Below are 20,632 nucleotides of genomic sequence, written 5' to 3'. Positions count from 1 at the left end.
ACTTGCGGCACCTACTCTACGTACAGGAAAAGCTGCAACGTCTGACCGATATTCCGGTCACCGTTAACACTCATTGGTTAGGATCTCGGCTCTTGCGTCACTTCCGGTAGGTGAGGCCGCGTTTCCGGCCGCCATTTCGGGCTGCGCTCGGGGGCGGTGGCGCCATGTCCGGGCACTTCGATGCAGAGGACCGTGATGCTTGGTACTGGGGGCGACAGACCCGGGTCGAGGCAGTGGCCCTTTTGCAAGGCCAGCGCCACGGGACGTTCCTGGTCCGCGACTCGGCAACAATCCCCGGGGACTACGTGCTCTCTGTGTCCGAAAACTCGCGAGTGTCCCACTACATCATCAACAGGGGGAGTAAGTGCTGCTGGGAATGAAGGGAACGGTTCGTGGAGTCTCTGGGCGTCTTTGGGCAGCAGCTGCATGAGCCCTATCAATTCTAATGCAACTTTATATACATTTACATAAGGAGTGAGCTCTGGTGGTTGGAACTAGAATGGAAAGTTTGATTGGGAGGGGGCAGCTAGTCTAGTCGCGTAGACGGTATAATTTCTGATTTTTGTACCTGGGCCCATTTATCGCCTTAAAATTGCAAGGTACAATACTGATTAAGTCGCCAACAATGACTTTAAAAATCCTTATGGCCACCTAAGTCCACCCTGCAGGTCCCGTTTATATTTTACTTCATCCTAGAGAATTTGTGTGTTCCAGATGTTTGTATTTTTTCGTGCAATATGACACATATAGGGTATACAATGAACGGAGTCACCTGTAGGTCCCTGGGTGAGTTAAACTTGTGGGTGTTCATATCTGGGGCACACAGATCTCTGCAGTTTTAAGGTAGTGCGAACTCCCCAGAGTGCAAGAGAAACGAGCGTATTCAGCCTACATGCTTATTCGGTTATCTTTATAATAATTTCGTGTGAAAGTGGTGTGCACAGGTGTAAAATATTGACAGCGCTGAAGGAAGAGAATTTTGATAGGTGTGTGTTCGTGAGAGAGTAAAACGAAGGGGAGCGATGAGAGGCAAAAAAGTGAATGTACGAGTACTGTAAAAAGGCGGATATTTTGTATGAGAAAGTACAGATATGCGATTTCAAAACAATGAGCTCTCTCTTACAGTGAGAGCGTTCTGGTCTATTACCTCCTGGTATTCGTTCATATTGCAGAAGGTTTTATTCTAGCCTTCTGCCTATGGCTATAGCATATGTTGAAGGCCCTGATCTGCGGTTCGGGCTTGTAAAGTTTATAACAACTGGCATAGCCTTCGGAAGCTGGCTATAATAAAACCTATTAGAGCGTTCTCTCCCCAATAAGGCGTAGAATGTTTTAAAATAAAAAGCGAGAAACATGCAAACATTGGATGTTGGAGCCGATACTAAGACCAGCCAGTATACGTCCGGAGCTACTCCATTATCTTTATTTGAGCTCTCTACGTCCAACGTTATAATGGCCCTTAGTAAAATAGCGTGGAAAGTACAATGTCGAGATGTGAACTATAAATTTATCATAGCTAGTGGTCACAGTTTCTTAAACATCTATTGGACGATGTACTGCTTGCCTGTTTTGCTTGGAATTGTGCCCCTGCTGCATTCGGTTTGCCTGATACAAATGGCTTGATCTGCCAGCATAGTGTGTGGACCACAAAACACGCTTCTGGTAGGATAGAACTGCTGATTCTTCACTTTTATGGTGTTCGTCTGAAACTATTAATGCCACTTTAGCGGTTCCCAAATTAGTTCCTTTAATTTTTGCCATGGGACATTCTGGCCTGTGACTTCTGCGGTCAAAGGCCGCCTAATCATGTTAGTATTTACTCCTGACTTTAATTGCCCATTGTCCACCTCTTTCCCGAACCTGCTGTAGGTTTTTATTATTGATTTGTGCTGCTCTTTCACCATTTTTTCATTTTACTTTTAAGAAGCACGCCGCAACCAGGGTGTGTGTTAGCTGCTCATTTCAGCGACCCGCGTCTCTGGTGGGTAGAGATATATATCATCCGACCCACATTTCTTTTCCGTCGAGGGGGTGCTCCCTCTTTTCCCAACTGTATGTCCACGCTTGCTGCTTGCTCAGTGTAATCCCGTTGTGTATAGTGCACACAGTGAATTCTCCAGCAGTGTAGAGTATGCGGATTTAATTCTGCATGCTTATTACATTTACCTATTTTGTGTCTATAAGCCTAGCTTGTTGGCTGGATTAAAACAGATTTGTATCTCCGACCATTTGTATACTGTCAAAATGCTGCATTTTTATCGCTTTCCCGTAGGGAGATATTTAGTCAGAACATTTATAGTAAGAATGCGAGTTGAAATAACATAGTCGCAGCCACATTTGTTACACGTTGTTAAAATACATGATTCCACTTAACAATGTCGTGGCTGTGGTCCAGCCTTCAGCCAGCATTTTGTTGCATTGTGAAATAACTCCGTTTTGACAAGCAGCGTTCCTTATTGTTAATATTATAATTAACTTCGAATGTAGTCATTTAAAAATTATATTTTACATGCAGGAATGCATTTTAATATAATTATTTGCATACAGTGACACTTTTTTCAGGGAGTTCTGAAATTAAGGTATTCGAACAAAAATTGGAAGAACCGAACAAGCTTTGACAACGCCAGTAGAATCCAGTTTAAAAGACCATGTCATTTGGCTTTACTATTGCTTGTTGACGTTGGCATGTGAAAGCATGCGTCTAGACACATGCACCCATCTGGTTGTCAATTTTGGAATGGGTTTTCTATGAAAGGGAACCCGCCCTAAGGTGGTTGCTGATGTGTATGCGTGTATTCTTTGTACGCGTGGTTGCTCATGCGTCACTACGCAAATCGGCTATGTTAGAACGGCAAATTAAAGGGAGATGGTAAACGCAAGTGCCCACAGACAAATTAAACGAGTGGCTAACCAGCATTTTGCAGCTGCCAGGCCCTCGTAAAATACAGCAGCGGGGGGGGGGGCAGTCGGTAAAAGGGGGGCGGGAAGAAAGAACATGCATCATGTGAGAGCTCAATAACCAATTTAAAAAGAAAGTCTCCATCTCAAGGATACAATTTATTCATCCGATTAGAACACTGAGTGAAATGCTCCTGCCCAGGATGAGGTCTTGAAAAGGGAGGAAAGTCATTGAATCGATATAGGACAACTGAGATGAAGCGATATAATCGTGGAAAAGGGGTTTGGATTCCCTTTATTATAACAATAGAACTGTCTTCAGGTAACGTCTGACTTTAAATAATTGACTCGTAACACTGGCATTTATAATGCGACTGCGACAAACAATACCGACTAGTACATGCTACTGTTCGGTTTGCACGTGGGTTTTTCTTTCGTTTTGAAAATGATACAAATATTAACACAAAATTTGACTCCCGGGTTTGCTATTAAACCAAAAAATGTAATGTGCCATAAACTTCGAACTCGTGCGTATTTTTTTCTTCTGTGAAACCGCTGTTTCATATTTGGATAAATAGCTTTAATTTCAGCACCTATTCCCTAGTAACACGCAGCCACTTGTGCCTCCTCTTTGTCCTCTGTGCAGTATTAGCACCTTGTTTCTACATTAAAACTATGCTTAAACCATAAAAGCATCCAGTGGAATCTACTGACATGCTGCTTGCTGCAAGGGATTGGCTTTTATTGTTTAAAATCAACGTAAAATTCAGTTTCCTAAATTGTGGGTTGCACTGCTACTAAACTGTTTTACATGCTTTTTTTTAATGACCGTTGGTAACGAGCATCTGTCAGTGCATTCCAGTAGAAAATCGTCAGCCTTCTCATCAAAACAGTGCAACAGTTATTAACTTTTTTTGGTAAAGTTTCACCCTATGTTCTAGAATTGCATGTGAAGAAATCTGTACTCCAAAAGCTAGTTATCCTTCTGATGCTTGCATTTTAACCCATGCAATTACATTTGAGCTGGCTGGTGCGCTCTCTCTACCATCTGGCATTTTGTAATACTAATTTTCTTTTCTCTTTCAGGTTCTAACCCTCCCCGATTTCGCATAGGTGACCAAGAATTTGAATCGCTGCCTGCTTTGTTGGAATTCTATAAAATCCATTACCTGGACACTACTACATTGATTGAACCTGTAACCAAGTCAGTGCAGTCTGGTGTTACTTTGAGGCAGGAAGAAGCAGAGTATGTGCGGGCCCTCTTTGACTTTACTGGAAATGACGACGAGGATTTGCCCTTTAAAAAGGGAGACATCCTGAAGATTCGGGATAAGCCTGAGGAGCAGTGGTGGAATGCAGAGGACAACGACGGAAAAAGGGGGATGATACCTGTCCCCTATGTGGAGAAGTACAGGCCTGTCTCTACTTCAGTACCAAGTCTGATTGGAGGTAACCAGGAAAATTCCCACCTCCAACCACTGGGTGGGACTGAGCCAGGGCCCTATGCCCAACCCAGCATCAACACTCCGCTTCCTAACCTCCAGAATGGGCCTATTTATGCCAGGGTTATCCAGAAGCGAGTCCCCAATGCCTACGACAAGACAGCCTTGGCTTTGGAGGTACATAATTGGCACAGACTAGAAGAAACTTATCTGTGAGGGCTTTCCCTTTCAGATGAAACAGCATGTTAGCGATGCTGCTGTAGAAGACATGTTCTCTATGCTTGGGGGCTTGGGTGCTCTTTAGGATTTGAATACTGTATGAACTGTAGTTCTGCTATGTGCCATGTTCATATTATCGGCACCCAGCTGTTTTTCTTTTTCCCATATTCTCTGCTTCTTTGCAGTGGTTCGCTGTTGCCTCATTGTCATGGACCGTGTGTTTAAATAGTAGGGGTGGTCAGCATTCTCATTTATCCAGAAAGTGTATATTGGGCTTTGAAGTGGCTAAGATGTTAGTGGAAACTGACCATTTTAGGTTCTTTATTTTTTTCCCTAATCTTTTGTCTGGTTCCTGGAGGGTGACAAATATTTAACTCTAGTTTTTACGGTTTGCAAGAAAATTAATTGCTTTGCATACAACATGCACGCACGACTCCTTCCTAATTATGCAAGCACGGCAATGGATTGAAGCCTTTAGACAGTGGGTGTCAAGTTGCAGGAAACTGGAGATTCATGCACTTGGTATTATAAAGGTGATAGTTCTGGGATAGGGAAAGTCTAGGCATATGCTGTGCCTTTGGAAAGGGGTAATACGGATAGATATCCGTATAGCGAAGGTGCAATATGTATTGAAACGTGCATTGGAGAAAACTTGTTTTGTGATTAGCCTGCAGGTATTGCCGGTCGTTGTAGTGGATTGGTGTCCATTGGGAAACTGGTAATATACTGCACTATCAACAAGCAAACATTGTGCTGGATAGCAAATGCATGTTTGCTTGTTCACTGCCATGCCTCATTCGGTCAGTACATCCTGTATATGACATTTTATACAAATCCATGCAGTGTTTTGTTATATCTACGTGTGAAAAAGCAACTTTTCAGTTTGTGATCTTAAATAACGTACGTAGATTCAGCGGTGTTATTTTATTATATTGGAGCTGAGAGGTGACAACAAACTTACTGATTACATTGGAAATTTACAAGGGTGTGCGGTTTAATTTTCACATTTCAAATGTACATTATGTGAATGTCTGTATGGAGGGGTGTTATTGTGTGAGCTGCCTACCTAGAAGGTAAGTTCTAGTGGGGCAGCGCTGCGTAAATTGCCTTGTTTGTGATTAAAGTAGACATTGCCTTTGACACGGGGTGCACGTTGCTCCACGTGTTTCATGTGAACTTCTTTCACAGATGTGGATAATTTGTCGGCATTGTTCAAAATTGGGCACTAAAGCAACGTGGGCATAATTGCTTGACAGCATGGGTGCTGCTGGGGGGCTGCAATTGGATCGGGCACTAGGCAATGAAGCTTTGACACACAGCTGTCATCCAGTCTGTCTAATTTGCAAATCCAAAAGTGTCAGCCAGCACTAGGCCTACTGGCTTTACTCATGCTTATCTTTCTGACTAACCTGGCTGAAACTGTAATATGTTCTCACCTAGCATCCTCCCCTTATCTTTGTGGACATTGCCTACCGTCTTAGAGTGCTGCATTGCCCCCACTCAAGTGCACTGTTAATTGCGTTATTTAAAGTTTTCCCACGTCTTTACGTTTCCTTTCTTGTACTTTCATCTCACTGTGGCAAGTGTAGGGATACAGGCTTAAGAGTACAAATAAATACAAACAAGTAGGGGACTACTCGCACTTTCCATGAAAAATCATGCATGCTTGGCCCTCATTCATTTAGACACTTGGTGTACACTATCGTATTTTTTGCTCCCCTTTAAACATCTTTTTACAACGATTTAATTTTGGTAAATCTAACATGCAAATAAAGCAGCGGCCTCAAGCTGATAAGAGTGAAAGTAATGTTCGCATTTTGCTACTGAAAAATACATTAAAACTTGGTTTTTCTAATTTGGTTGACGATCCTCAGAAGCAACATTGTGTTTCTGAACAGTTTGAATTGCAAAAGTTAGGTGAAATAACAAGATTTACGATTGCGAGTTTCAGGATTGATGCACCGACAAGTTGTTTTGTTGTGAATAAGCATTTAAGAGAAAATAATGGACCCAAGTTATTCCAACTTAAGACTAGTTAAGGTTGGGAGAGAAATCGGAGACTGGAGTGACTTATTGTGCAACAATATTGGCTCCAATAGGCCTAGTTTGGGACTGTACCTTTCTATTCTATGATCGGACTGCTAGGCCTGGAAACGCATCTTTCTGGCTATTTCCGCGATGCTGCGGGGGCCTAGCCCTGACCAGGGCTTTGATTATTTTTTGTTTTGAATGGTTCTAATTGTAGTTGGTGCAAGTGGTGTCCATTACAGGGAGATATGTCATCGAACTCTAGGTATAGCAGATGAATAGGGCCGTGTGCTTTTTGTTGCTTTAGTAAAGACACTATTTGGACGCGATGTTTAAAGACTCAACAGACCTCTGCATTTAGGTATGGGCAGGAGGAGGATTCCGTATGTACAACCCTAGTTTAGTCATGTGCTGTGGTTTATTTCTATGCTTGGGTTATGTGATGGTGGCCGTTGGTGCTTTGTTGTGGGTCTTGAGGGAATAGTTGTGTGTTTTTCAACATCCTGATCACCGTTGAGATTTACCCATGATTAGATTTGGTCATCCTGAGCAAGTGAAAAGTTTGCAATATGATAACTGTCAAAGGGTTTAGAGTATCCTGTAGTATTTGTCGTTGAAGTAGTTATCCAGTTTACCTATTTTGTGAGTATCCAGCCATTCTTTGACCTTCCTTTAGAACATTTTGAGACAATGGAGTTAGGGTGATGGGGTTAATAAGATCACAGGAGAAAATATCAGGGAATAATCCGCAGTAGCCATCGGAGCAGATGAAGACCAGACTGCTCCCATGGATAGGCATCGCACCCAGATCTTTGGCAGCGCTGGAGGAAGTTCCAGGTGAGAAGTGAAGAGGCACTCTCCATAAGCTGTGAGCATGACCTTGCTCGGCAGGCACAAGAAGAGTTTTAGGAATTGAGATTGATGTAGGTCAGTGCCGGTAAGACGCAGACCAACTATAAAGGAGGATTTGAGAAGCCGGTAAAAAGTAAGGGACCACACTGACTGCCCAATAATTCTGCACCTGTTTATCATTTAACCAATGTACACTGAGATGGACAGACCCTTAAAAGTGGTATGCTCAGTAGTGCTTCTACCCTGTTTGTTATTCTTCAGCCAGTGCATGAAGGATAGAGAGATGACTAACACTGCAAAGAAACACGCCAGCGAAAGGGGAGATATCAGATAAATGTTTTCACACACCTAAAATCATCCAGTAAACAGTGAAGGCACCAAAGACTAGTACAGCTCTCTATGGTACTGCCTTTATTGGACAGGTATCACTGAAATTATGCAAGATATGGATTAAAAAAACGTAATCATTTACATGTCCAGTTTGACATATACGGAATAGTTACCGTTTTGAAAAACGGAGTGAAAAAATTAGAAGTAGATCCATGTCCTCCTTGGAAATAGAAATTCCAGAGGATATATTCAAACAGATGGGAAAAGGGGTACATACAATGCATATATTGAGGGACAAAGAGCTCAGATTGTAATATTGAGAATGTAATGTAAAACTGATGGCAACTTAATTCACTTGGTTCTTGACCCTTAGTACGCCTTAGAGAAGTGTTGGAGAGCTACTTGTCCCATTCTGGCATGAAGTAGAGTGAAGGTACACACCCAAAACTAAGTTTCCCTGCGAAGCTAAGTGTACATGTGGGAAATAACTCTCTTCTGGGATTTGTACATGGGAAATTTGTGTAACCTTCAGAAAGCTCTTGGAGCTTTCTGGCTTGTGTTGTGAGATTGGATGACTACTGACTGTCTTGCAAAAGAGATGCAGCCTCATCTGACATGCAGCTCTCTGGCTTGTTAAAGAGCCCATTGTTGGATACAGCTGGACTTGTTGTGGATTGATCTTTTTAGATCCTGTGCTGCTGATGGCCGTGGACTGCACCTCAAGTGATAAGAGGCTACTCTGTCATGGTTGTCCTGATTCGTCCTCTTCCTTCTTAACCGTTTTCTCGTCCTGCCCCTCTTGCACCTGTTGATTTTATCCATGGGAAATGGAAGAAACTAGAGAATGAGCCAGAACACTGGACTGAGACTTTCTTCCTGTCCAACCTATTTTATGTATTAGGAAACAAATGTGGGATCACGCTGTTTACCTCCCAGCGGGTTCGCCCCTAAGCATTATGGTGGATGCAGTTCATCAAGCGTGTGTACTTGCACAAAAGTTCTTTCGAGTGTTTCACCAGGTTTGTGGAGATCCATGCTGGCCATCTCTAAACACGTGTTTCTGGATTATCCGTCATCAGTAGAGAGTTAGGCATGAAAATATTTGGGGTTATGTATTACTTTCGCCATTTTGAAAGTGGTTGCCACTGATATTTGTATTTATATATAAAGCAATAAAGCTGAAGTTTCACAGGAATTGTGAGGCACATATGTGTCCAAAAAGAACAATTTGTCGATTGAGAACACTTCAAGATTCAATGATATTAGGCCATTGTTTTTTATTTACGCTTTTTATGGAATTTAAATTGAGCATACCATTCTTCAAATCTCTAGCCATCGGGTAAGACTCATACGTCAGAGGCAATCACTCAATTTAGTGCTCTTATCTTATAGGCCTGTATAATAATTATATTTCTTAAGCTCGTGTTTATCCAGGTGGTCTATTGGTGCTGCTGAAATTAATAGGGCACAGAGCCTAGTGATCTGTTATGAATTCAACCGGGTTGTACATTGTAGGGTGGGGCCAGGTTAAGGCTTTCTTTTCGAAGATGGTTCACTAGGTATCCTGTAGATGATGCACAAACGGAATTGCAGAGATCTGCAACATTATTTTTCGAACTGCATGGGGAGAAAGTCAGATGTGAATTTCCTAGCAGACCGGAGTGATCGTCCAGGTTGATGCTTATAACCTGGCCATTCTTAAAGCTGGTTTTACTAGTCTGAAGAACTTGGTACTGAAATGGGGGCAGGGATATGATGGGTGTTTTTGCAGTGTTTTCATAGTTCGCAGGTAGTTAAATTTGAAACAGGTGTGCTCTTGATCGATTAGCTAGCAGAGCAAGGTGTCTTCATATGTGGTTAAGAGGCACTATGTCAGGCAGAGTTGAAATTGAACATCTGATCTAGGGAAGCTTCTGTTTTTCGGGCCATTGTCATGGATGGCAGCCTGCTTAACCAGCCTTTTCCAGTATCCGAAGCTATCAGTTGAGGAGGTAGCAAGGAGTCTAAGTGCTGTTTGTGATATGCCCTAGCAGTTGGCATTGCCATGGTATTGATTAGCTTTGGTAAGCAGTCCTCTTTACCGAGACGATGGGTGAGTTCTGTTTTAAGCCCATTGTGATCCATCACTGTTTTTGTTTGGTTATTCATTATGATAGCCGGTGTATGTATGTAGGTCTGAAGGTGTGTTGTATTACAGAACCCTTTTACCAAACTATTTTAGCAATTGTTTGCAGTCACAATTGAGACTTTTTTTTGTAATTGCTCTTAAATCGTGTCTCCTCTCAATGTAGATGCTTCCTTGAGTGCCACACGATTGGTGCGATTCCTATGTTTTGTCTTCAACAAATGGTTTGCCTAATTTGCATGCCAGTGTACTGGACGACCAATTTGGAAAAGAAGAGATACATTGCAAAACACCCCGGGAAGAGAGCAACGAGCTGGGCCGACGTTTGTCAGCACACGCGATCGAATAAAATGAAATAACAAAGAAGCGCTTGAAGCGCTAGCTAAATGCTGTAGACGGGAGATACATATCACCTAATCACCGGCCACACATTTGTTCTATTAATTGGATTTACAGCGAGCTCAGCGTAAAAAAGAGCCCTTGAGAGAATTTGAGAAGCATTTCCGACTCTATAACCCGATGGATTGTGAATAGCCCTAGTCCTGAAGAGGCCAGAATTGATTGGCTGAAACGCGTCGACTATAAAGAGACAGCAGATATATATAAATATTTTGGATTAATTTAAATAATGTGTTGAGGGACTTTTAAGACATTGGGTATAAATAATTTTCACCTATTTGTTTTCCTCACATTAGTCTGCTTGATCTCGATAGGAATGTCTTGTTTATTTTTTCAGTGAGACATCCTAACTTGGAAACGAAGGGCTTCTATTCTATTGTATATATGTAAAAAATTACTTGTATATACAAACGTGTTTGAAATTGGAAACGAGAAATATTGAAAACTTTCTTATTTGATAAAATAAAAATCATTCAGTAATAACCTTTGACGTGTCTGTGGGTCATGACGAGACAAGAGACTGTAAAAGATAAAAATAGACTAAGTGTGGTCACAGTGATATAAACACTAAATAGGGAATACTTCTTCTTTATTCCTTATTATTTCAATTCCGAACATATACCGTATAACCAAGGTACCAATTTCTTATTTGAGTCTTTATTACCCAGGTACCGTTTGGTCTAATGGGTTTCCCCTGTTATTCATAGAGTGTACTGGCCACGGCTCTTTCACAGTTTGTAGTTGCTCGTGCCTGCACTCCCAACAGCTGTTTCGAGCCTCTGCTGTCTCATCTTAAGGGCACCAACTTGCCTGCAAAGTAGAACTATTACTAGGCTCTCATTAGTAAGTCCAGCTACACTGCTCAATGACAACCTACTCAATCCTTCTCGGATGGTTTGGTTAGGTGGAATCATGCATTTCAAATGAATCTGGGATAAATATTTCAACCCTCAGCCCAATGGCATGCGGACTGGGGATGGGAGAGCTTTGTAGATTGTTTGTATTCCTTGTTCATCAACGTATACACACCTGCATGTCCTGTGGGAGCTGTAGCTCGTTAGACAAACTGCTTTCCAGATCTCACTTCATTTGAATAATTGACTTGATGCACACCTTTTCATTTCTTCAGTGAATATATTTTCTAAGCCAGTGTTGGTGTATTTTATTTTAAGATGCCCACAGCTAGACACTCCTATTGTTGAACACAGTGCTTTTATGAAGGTGTGGACACTGCTTAACATAATTTAACAGATTGGTCTTGGTGTCTGATTATACAGTCTTCATATTTGTGTGCATATCTTTTGGTTCCTTGTACTAAAAGTTGAATAGACCATCATGCCACTTAGCACATAAATTGTCTTTTCCACTCCAACTTGCTGGCCACTTAACTGTTTTATTTGGCTCTTTGACTGGCCTGCTTTCTCACTTTTTTCCCCTGTGGACTTCAGCTATTTTGAATCTATTTGCCCAGTTGAGCTACTACAGATAATGTAATTTTCTGGATTTTTTCGGTCTTCATATGGACAATCGGGACAGCATTGAGAGTAAAATTAAAGTGCAGCCCTGCACTTCTTGTGAATATTCTATAATTGCAAGGAATACTAGCTGAGATTTGAATAACTTGTTAAATGTTCTACAGCACGCTTTGTGTCCAGTTCATTTGACCACCTGTATGACGATTGGTCTATTTGCTATTCTTTGGCTATTGGGACATCTGTCCTCCCTTTCCAATCACAATCTCCACCCTCCTCCTTTTTCTAGGTCTTGCCTACTAGACTGTGCATGCTGTCTGGTTGCGACAGACCCATTATGATCTTGCAACCTGCCCATTCCTTACCATTGGTTGATTTTATCACTTTAATTTGCTTTCTTATTCGATTGATGTCCATCTTGTATTTTTTCCCTCCCCTAGGGCATGTCTTCTTTACAATCCTATAAATGCCTGGCTTGTATCCTTCCATTACTCACATTTACGGATCTAGATCTAGCTTTTAATTTCTCACTCCATGAGTGCATCAGTTTTCTAGCTCTCGTCCATGTGCTTCGTTTCCCATTCTAGGGTATGGCCAAAGAGCAGGTTTTAAGATTTTTTTTTTTCCTCCTTCATATTGCACGAAAGCAGCCATCGTGGAGTAATGAACACCCGCACGCACCCGGGTAGTGCCTGAAACAGAAGGTGTATTTGGCATGACACTAATCCTGGATGTCCATTAATCTGCTCACAGGGCTACTGCATAGGACCAAATAGTTGAATCCTACAGAAAGTAAATTGGGCCTTGGCAAGTGGTTCCCATAACAATCTGGTACTTCCGTGCTAATTTAGATCAGCGTTTCCTGAGGGAAAGTTAAAAAAAACATTTATAAAGATTAACAACATAAAATTCACTGTACAGTTTTGAGATACCATAAACGTTTGCTTTTCCTCCAGGAGGAAATGTTTTTATTTTTTTTTAAGCCATTCTTTACAAATATTGGCAAAGCCTACTCGCAAGACCTATTGGCTTTGTCGGTACTTGTCACAATCTCAATTTTATATTTTCCCCTATCTTCCTGTCTATTGAGTTGCTTGTGCATGCATAAGCTTTTCTTGTCTGCCATGTTGGTGACTGCCTCTGTGTCTTGTTGGTACCATTATCTGTGAGCCTCCACGTCATGTAGAGCTTCCCGCACCCCCACCCCTCCCCCCCCCCCGTCCTGTCTGCAGATTTTCTTTAACTTTTCCTTGTTAAATGGGAACGAGTGGATTCTTAGGAGTTTATGCTAAACATCTGTTTTTCTTTTCCCTGCAGGTCGGTGACCTAGTAAAGGTGACAAAGATTAATGTTAGTGGTCAGTGGGAGGGAGAGTGCAACAACAAATGTGGACACTTTCCTTTCACGCATGTGCGTCTGCTCGATCAACAGAACCCCGACGAGGACTTCAGCTGAGTGTGGCTCCGTCATTCTCTCTATCTGGGAACACTGACTGCCTCCGACCACCATTCAGACGCTTCCTCCCGATGCCGGGTGCTTGCTGGTCTTTAATATTTACATCAGAGCTCCACAGGCAGCTGGGTAACATGACCAGTTAAAGAAGTTATGTGCTTCCAAAAAGGGGTGCGCCATTTGTGTCGGTTTAGAGTGTTCTGCAGGAGATCCACTTAATTGTGGTAAATATGGAAGTAGATAACCAGCAGTCTATACCACTCAACCATCCCTTCTACCATCCACCCGAGCAAGACCGATGCGAAAGACTGATCCACTTGATGAGGAAGAGCAGCCCTCAATCAGTGAGAGTACACAGTGGATACTTTTTTCCTGTCAGTAGAGTAAGGAATATGACGCAGCGGCCAAAAGGCCATCTAGAGGAAGTCTGCTGTCTTGGAAGCGAGGATGGGGACCTTGTGGACATCTGCGTTGCCAGTCACTGAAGGGGCAGAGCAGAGTACAGCTGATTTGGATGAGAGGCGCTTATCCAGGGACTGAGTGGCTTGTGAGAGCCACTTGCCATTTATTGACCTTCACTGGTGCTTCCTCACATGCTCTCTATAAGCACATTCACCTAGTTTTGTACACCAAATGCGTCAATGACTGTTTATTTTCATTTGCACACTGCTCAGACCTGTGCCAGACCGATACTGTATGGTTTATTCTGTATAAGATGTAGATCATACTTTTGGTGGTTGTAAACCCAGGGTGGGTATACAACAGTGCTGTTATTTTCACATGCAGTACTTTGCCAAAGTCTTCAATTGTATTATGTAGCGCCATTTGATGCCCCCTGACCAGCAGCCTAAAATCAAAAGTGATCTAAAGTCTAGTGTAAACCCGAATGAGGATGCAGAGCATTGCAGGCAGGGTGCTGTATGAGGTAGCCTTGAAGTGGACTTGCCACACCGTGACATAGAGCACTACTTATTTTGTGTTGTTGTGCACTAGATAGACTTTGTGACGTGAAATAGACCTGAAGCTAGACGTTGAGCTGGGGTGAGGAAGAGCACTGAATAAAAGCTTTGAGGGCCATCGTAAAATGCACAATAGCAATGCAGTGCACGAGGTAAGTGGTGATTTATTCTTTGTGCACCAGCAGAGGGTTTTTGAAACCCATTGATCATACACTCACGGTCCAAGGCACCAAGACTAGATACATTGCTAAAGGGCATCAGTACTGTTGCATGCCATTTTAAAGCTATGCGCTTTAGCTCAGTATGTAATAACGGGTTATAATAAGCACATTGCTCCTGGCTACAGGAAGACATTCTTGGCGTAAGTTAATTATGTTTAGGACCTGCATTATTTTTCAAACCTTTCCCCTACATTAATCCCATTTTGTTAAGAAGACCAATAATTTTAAGACATTTAGTATAAAAGGAGTGGTCTGGAGAGAATTGTTAACGCTGTCTTACCCTTACAGGCTTGTGTCTTTTTAAGTTATTGTAAGTTCTTTTAGAGCCTTGCTACAGTTTAGGTGTTTGAGAGTACACCGTGGGATAATTTTCGTTTTGGGAGAATAGTGAACTTCCTTTACATTTAGCATTTTATTTGCAAGGTTCCCTGTGCTTTGAAATCAGTTTTATTATTCTTTTAATAAAAAAAAAAGCTTATGCTTCCCCAATTCGGATTGTGAACTCAAAATTTTAGGGATGCCTGGTTTCTTCTTGCTGCAACTTTCTGTGAGGGTTACGTCTACAAAAGTACCAACGTGCCTATTAACGTCAATGTGAAAGTTCTTCATTTGAAATCCAATTAATTATTGAAGGCTATTTGTTGTCATCAAAAACTACGTTCACGCTACACAATGTACAGGGTAGGTGTAACAGGTAGGCTGTAATGGTCCCTTGCCTGCAGATGATCAGTAGGTTTTGAGCTTGTTTCAGCCACTAGTATTGTCATAAAGGCCTAATGCAGAAATATTTTTCTAGCGCTAGGCAGGTTAACTAGTTGCTTGCTGTAGACCTGGGCTGCACATATACGTGGAAAATCTGAGACAAACTTGCAAGACTAAAATTGATTTTTTTTTGTATTCGATCCCTAATTCGGTCTTCCTGACGTCAAATGTGCTGTAATTGTCCACTTTAGAATGGTGTGTAATTTCTGGCTGTCAGATACTGAACTGTTTGTTTGACTGGTGCCAGATGGTCGTTGACAACTTACATGGTATTTTTTGAGAATAACCCATCTAGTATTGTGCCAAAGTTAATTATACAATTATAATATTAAAGCACACTTTAGTAGAGGAAGTGAATGTACTGCTCATCTTTGATCAAGTAACCCTGAGCTTGCATCTGTTCATGGGATCTGCTGGTCTTCAATGATTCATGGAATCATCTCTTATAGTGTACCTCTAAACTAAATCTGCAAATTATAGGGCTGGAGCTTTAGGCTCACTGCACGCCATAATTACAGTGTGGTGCATCATTTTCGTTGTAGAATTTTTGGGAGGCCTTTATAGACCGTCTGCCTTCGTAGTAAAGTTGGGGTATTGAGTTTACTGTCCTAGTGACGCAGCACATGAACTCTTAAGCACTCCACCAGCAAAATGTTGTTTTTGCATTCCAGTAAAAAAAAGTTAGCAAATTACTTTTCTGAGGACCGAAGTGCGTTTTTCTACTTCGTTTGGGAGCAACAGACACTTGTTTTATGTTTTTAAACTGTAATGTACCTATAGTGCTGAGGGAGATCGGAACAAATTATTTGTAGGACTGTAACATGAACCAGAACAAAACATACCTATTGCTCAGAAATCAAGACTGAACACATGTGAACTTAATATCTATAGCACTATGCACTCTTGTGCTAGAGGCTGCAGAGTAATCTTTTTTTGTTGTTTTTAGCACACTGCTGATTTTGAGACAAAGCAGTGAATTCTATAGAAAACTTGGTTACAAAGGGTTAATGGTAATTCTATTAACGGATACAGCTGTCGTAACAAAGCCCTTTTAGTGATGCTCATCTTCCACCTGTGCCTCAAGCCACCGCCCGCTCCCCCTCTGTAGCAGAAGCCTTACACGTACTCCATCCAATCCAGTTCTACAGCTTCAGATATGTTGTTGCACATCCTTCTTTATGGTCTTTGTATACACGTCTGCATTTTTAGGAAGGCTTAGGTATGCATAACCTACTTGTCTAGAAAAGCCATAATAAGCACAGCCTTCTTTTTCAGTAAGGACTTTAGATTTGAATTCCTTTTCTCCAAAAATTCCTGTGAACTAGCCTGTTGCACTCACTAATCAAGGCATTAAGTGCACAGTCCAGTTCCTTCAGTGGAGGTGTACCTGTACCATACCCTTTTTTACTTTGAACAGCTGTATATGCACATGCACCACTCCCTCCCGTTCCCGCAGGTTACAGATATGCACAAAGTACTATCTGATGTTTATGCACGCTCCCTTTTAAGAAGGTTTGTGTGTTTGATGTGAGCCACTTCAGGGTGGCATCAGATCTGATGTACATGGCAAGCTATGTGTTTTTACCCATATGCCTTGTGATGTCCAGGCATTGTACTAGCGTGAATTATGACCCTTTTTTGTGTGCGCGTTGGTGGACTTTCTTAACATGTCTAGTGTCGGTGTTTTTGGAGAAAACAGAATGAGAATACATTCTAATGTTCTGTTCATACCAAATTATGATTACTTTAAATCTTCTTTGACTTGCACCTCCATGCTGACACTGTCACAGTGACTGGTTCCTGAACACTGACACGCCTATGATTGTCCTCTCTGAGGAAATCAAAGCAAGATGAATTGGCAGTGTGCAATCACTGACATGCCTTTCTCACCTACATGATATTCCACTGTGAATAATCTTTTTTTTGCCAACACCATGTCGCTGTGACAGCTTTGGAAACACCAAATACCATAGACAAATCCTCAATGCTGACCTTGCATTTCGCTGACCGTTTATCCCTCTTAACTATTGCATGTCTTTCATTAAAGGCTCTGTCCCATGCCTTCAAATCTTTCGCCGTATGAAACTCCGACATGCTGTAACTGACAATGTATGTCCTGTAAAATGCCCTCTAGGATACCTGTCGTCTGTGACTGTGATGGGATCTCTTTGCTAACTTTCACTAAAGGGTAACAGTGATGTGTGTCACTATGACCATTTGTGACCATGTCGCTCATAGGCCATTCTCTGACTCCATATGTCACAGTAACAGGCCCTCATTTAGGCTATGCACTCCATTTTGGACCACTAGGTGCCGTACACTGTGCTCCCTTTAGAGTCTCTGCAGTTTCAACTCTTCACCTTCTCACGTTACTTATAATAAATGTAACCTTTAAAGTCAGCTGCTAAATTGTATTATGTCAACAATACCCAACATTTTTGTACTAATATTTGACCTGGTGAGGACTCCTATTGATCTGTTGGAACTTCTTTTGTTAATAATGCAAATAGATTTTTTTAATCCATGTTAATAACACTGCCTTTTGGTAATGTTTTGTAAAAGAGACTATCTGAAGCAAGAATATAAAACGTGCCATTGTATTATAACACTATTCGCATGCATTATGTATGTTCATCTTTATGGGTAGAACAATAAAAAAGTGGCCAAAATCAGTATTTGTGGACCTAGTGTGGTTGCAGATCTGCTGGTGCTTGATGTGTGAATTGTGCATGTTAAATGATGTGGTAAGAAATAAGGGGCTGTAGTTAAAAGAAAAAAAGTTCAAAGTTTTCTGATGTGCAATTATATTAGTTTGGTTTACAAAACTAGTGCAGCTTGTTGTAAAAGTTAAATGGGTTGGCAGAAGCCCAAGCCTTGACATAAAATTATTTTTCATTTAAGGCTCCTTAAGAAGGCTTTCACCATTGTCCAAGGAAAAGTCATCTTATTAGTTCATGCATAGAAGCAACAAAAAAGAAATGTTAGGTATCCTTCAAGGTCAATGTAACGCTCATCAACTGAAAATCAGGACAGCGTTCATGTTTTAGGCATAATCCATATTGACAAGGAGCTGGAATCTTTTCAAATACAGGGAGACTTCAGAGAACATTATCTTATGCAAAACGATGGGGAAAAAAATGTGGTCAAGTTCACCCATTTTTGTACTGATAGAGAGTCGCATTGCCCAGTGAACTCAAGACCGGCTTCTGCCAAACATTGGGCAAATCTGTCCTACTTCCCTATCGAAACCTAATGGAAGTTTGTGGGCGCCTGCAACTAGTTGCTGCCCAATAGTTGCCTGGTGGTAACAGATGCCTACTCAATTTTCTGCTTCTATGGTGTTAAAAAATGTACTCTTATACCCTGTGGTTGGGACTGGTGTTGTAAACCATGGTTGTTTGGTCTTAGAGCATTCCTAAAGTGTCTGAGGTGGGGCTGGTCTGTTAGTGTACCAACGGTAAATGGGTCCTTCTGCTTGGCAGTCATTTCTTTCTCCTTTGCTTCTCTAGCAAGGGGCCTCATAAAACCTGTTGTAGTGGAGTATTTGTGCACCATCCTCTTGTAACAACAAGCTACTTCTCGTAGTCTGACTTGCGTGGTTTTTTTTAGGTCGAGGGCCGTATGCTGCGCTTGTGCAGTTCGGTCCGAAGATTTAATGTTTTTTAGTAAGGGGGCTTGAACCTGCCCCTCTTCATTGGCTGACCTCGTAAATGCTGGCCAGCCATTGGAGGAGATGGGCGTCACTCCCTTTAAGCCCCATCTTTTTTGGATTCTGGGGCGTGTTTTTTGCGTTCTTTCTCACAGTGACGTCATTCGTCACTCAACAATAAAACACCCCCACAGTCTGAAAAGGACAGGGCTTAGCTTAAAAAAATGGCGAGCGCTTGTTCAGGGGTTTACTCGGTGCAGTTTTTACTCTGGTTCTGACTTGCTGTGATTAAAGTAACCAGCAGCAACATAATTGACTGCCCAGACTGCTGCTGCAACCGCGTTCGTGCACAGCGATTCTCCGCTCCTTGGGAGGCATGGCTATGACGTCAGTCAAATGGCGAATACAGGCATCCTATTCGAGAACATCCAGTGGCGGGTGACGTAAAGTGGCTGGTTGACCAGCCCCTCTTTTGCCATGTGGGATTCCTGTTGGTTCAAGTGCCGCCGGAATGGACCTGGCGTCCAGTCCCAGCGAGGCTCTCCCGAGGAAGAGAGCCCTACCCGCTGCCAAAAGAAGCCCGCCCGGCCCGCCGCACTCTAAGAGGAGCCCCTGTGAAGGCCAGAGGCGGCACCAACAGAAGACCGGCAGCCGGAGTCCCGGTGAGTGGGGCTCTGTTTGGCAGCGCTGGGGGCATTTGGTACGGAGAGCCTGCGAGGCTCCTCCTGATTTTGGGCCATTGTTCACTGAGTCCTCCGAACGGTACTCCACCGAAGGGGTCATTCTTTTGTTATTTAGAGCCCCGAGGCTCTTGGGGACATTTGTGTATTTTGAGTCCTCCAGAGCCCACAGGAGGCTCCAACGTCTGGGCAGCATTATTGGTCCGAGCCCACGAGAGGCTCAGGGGCATTTTGTGTTTATATCTCAGCTTACGAGGCTCCATTATCCAGGGCATTCCTGGTGGTAGAGCGACCCCAGTGGTGGCAGCATTGTTTTGAAAGCCCACGAGGCTCAAAGGGGGCATTTGTTCAGAGTCACAAGGCTCCTGAGGCCCCAGTTATTTCTTTAGAGCCCACGAGGCTCCAGCATCTTCGGGGGCATCTGTGTCATTTGGGGAGCCCACGAAGGAGGCTCAGAAGGCACGCTGGTGCCAGGCGCAGTCCCTACAGCTGCCCAGCACTTAGTGGGCAGCTGCTTCGTTTAGGCCCCTGCCTCCTGTGGCTGCCCTGACTGCGAGCAGCGAGGAGTACCCACGCACACTTTTTCTGGCATGGAGCGGTATATTAATGCCATGACGAGGGGCCATGACTTCCTAATAACGAGTACACCTTGTCTCGACTGTCAAGGCGACCGAATGTCGGTCTGTTGGCCCTTTCAATTTAAAGGTCGGAAGATCCCCCTACCCGCTTTGTCACAGGGGTGCTCCTCACACTGACTCCACAAGTGTTATTGCGAACTTTAGGTATTGGGGAAACAGAAGCAGGTCCTCTGTTGGGATAGGTGTAGTTGTATGAATAGATAGACTGCAGAGGAAAAACAAATAGTTAAAACTACCTTTCAGTGGATCCTACGCATTTTATTCCTGTCCCCGGTATGGAGAAGACAAAAAGGCAGGGGTTAGTTGATCTGATATTAGAGGTCCCCGTCATATCAAGTACCCTGTCTGAGATGGGAAGCCATTCTTTAGTACGATACTCCACGCTGCTAATACAGAATACAAATTGGAATGAATTGGAAATTAATACAACCAGTGGTAGATGCATATTTGTTGGAATACTCGGGCATGAACCTGTGTTTCTCAAAAGAAAAGGAAAAAGCACCAAC

General features: G+C 42.6%; 1 protein-coding gene across 1 annotated transcript; it reads left to right on the top strand.

Moving 5' to 3' along the window:
* The first annotated feature begins 101 nt into the window (after positions 1–101).
* On the top strand, positions 102–17,831 carry CRK (CRK proto-oncogene, adaptor protein). The gene is made up of 3 exons (XM_086955222.1): positions 102–360; positions 3,985–4,517; positions 13,083–17,831. The coding sequence occupies exons 1-3, from the start codon at positions 165–167 to the stop codon at positions 13,218–13,220; spliced, it is 867 nt and encodes a 288-aa protein (XP_086811348.1). The 5' UTR covers positions 102–164; the 3' UTR covers positions 13,221–17,831.
* Positions 17,832–20,632: the final 2,801 nt, after the last annotated feature.

The sequence above is a fragment of the Lissotriton vulgaris genome, chromosome 2_1, assembly GCF_964263255.1.
Source record: "Lissotriton vulgaris chromosome 2_1, aLisVul1.2, whole genome shotgun sequence".
NCBI classification, from domain to species: Eukaryota; Metazoa; Chordata; class Amphibia; order Caudata; family Salamandridae; genus Lissotriton; species Lissotriton vulgaris.
This window is presented reverse-complemented; position numbering and strand designations above follow the sequence as displayed.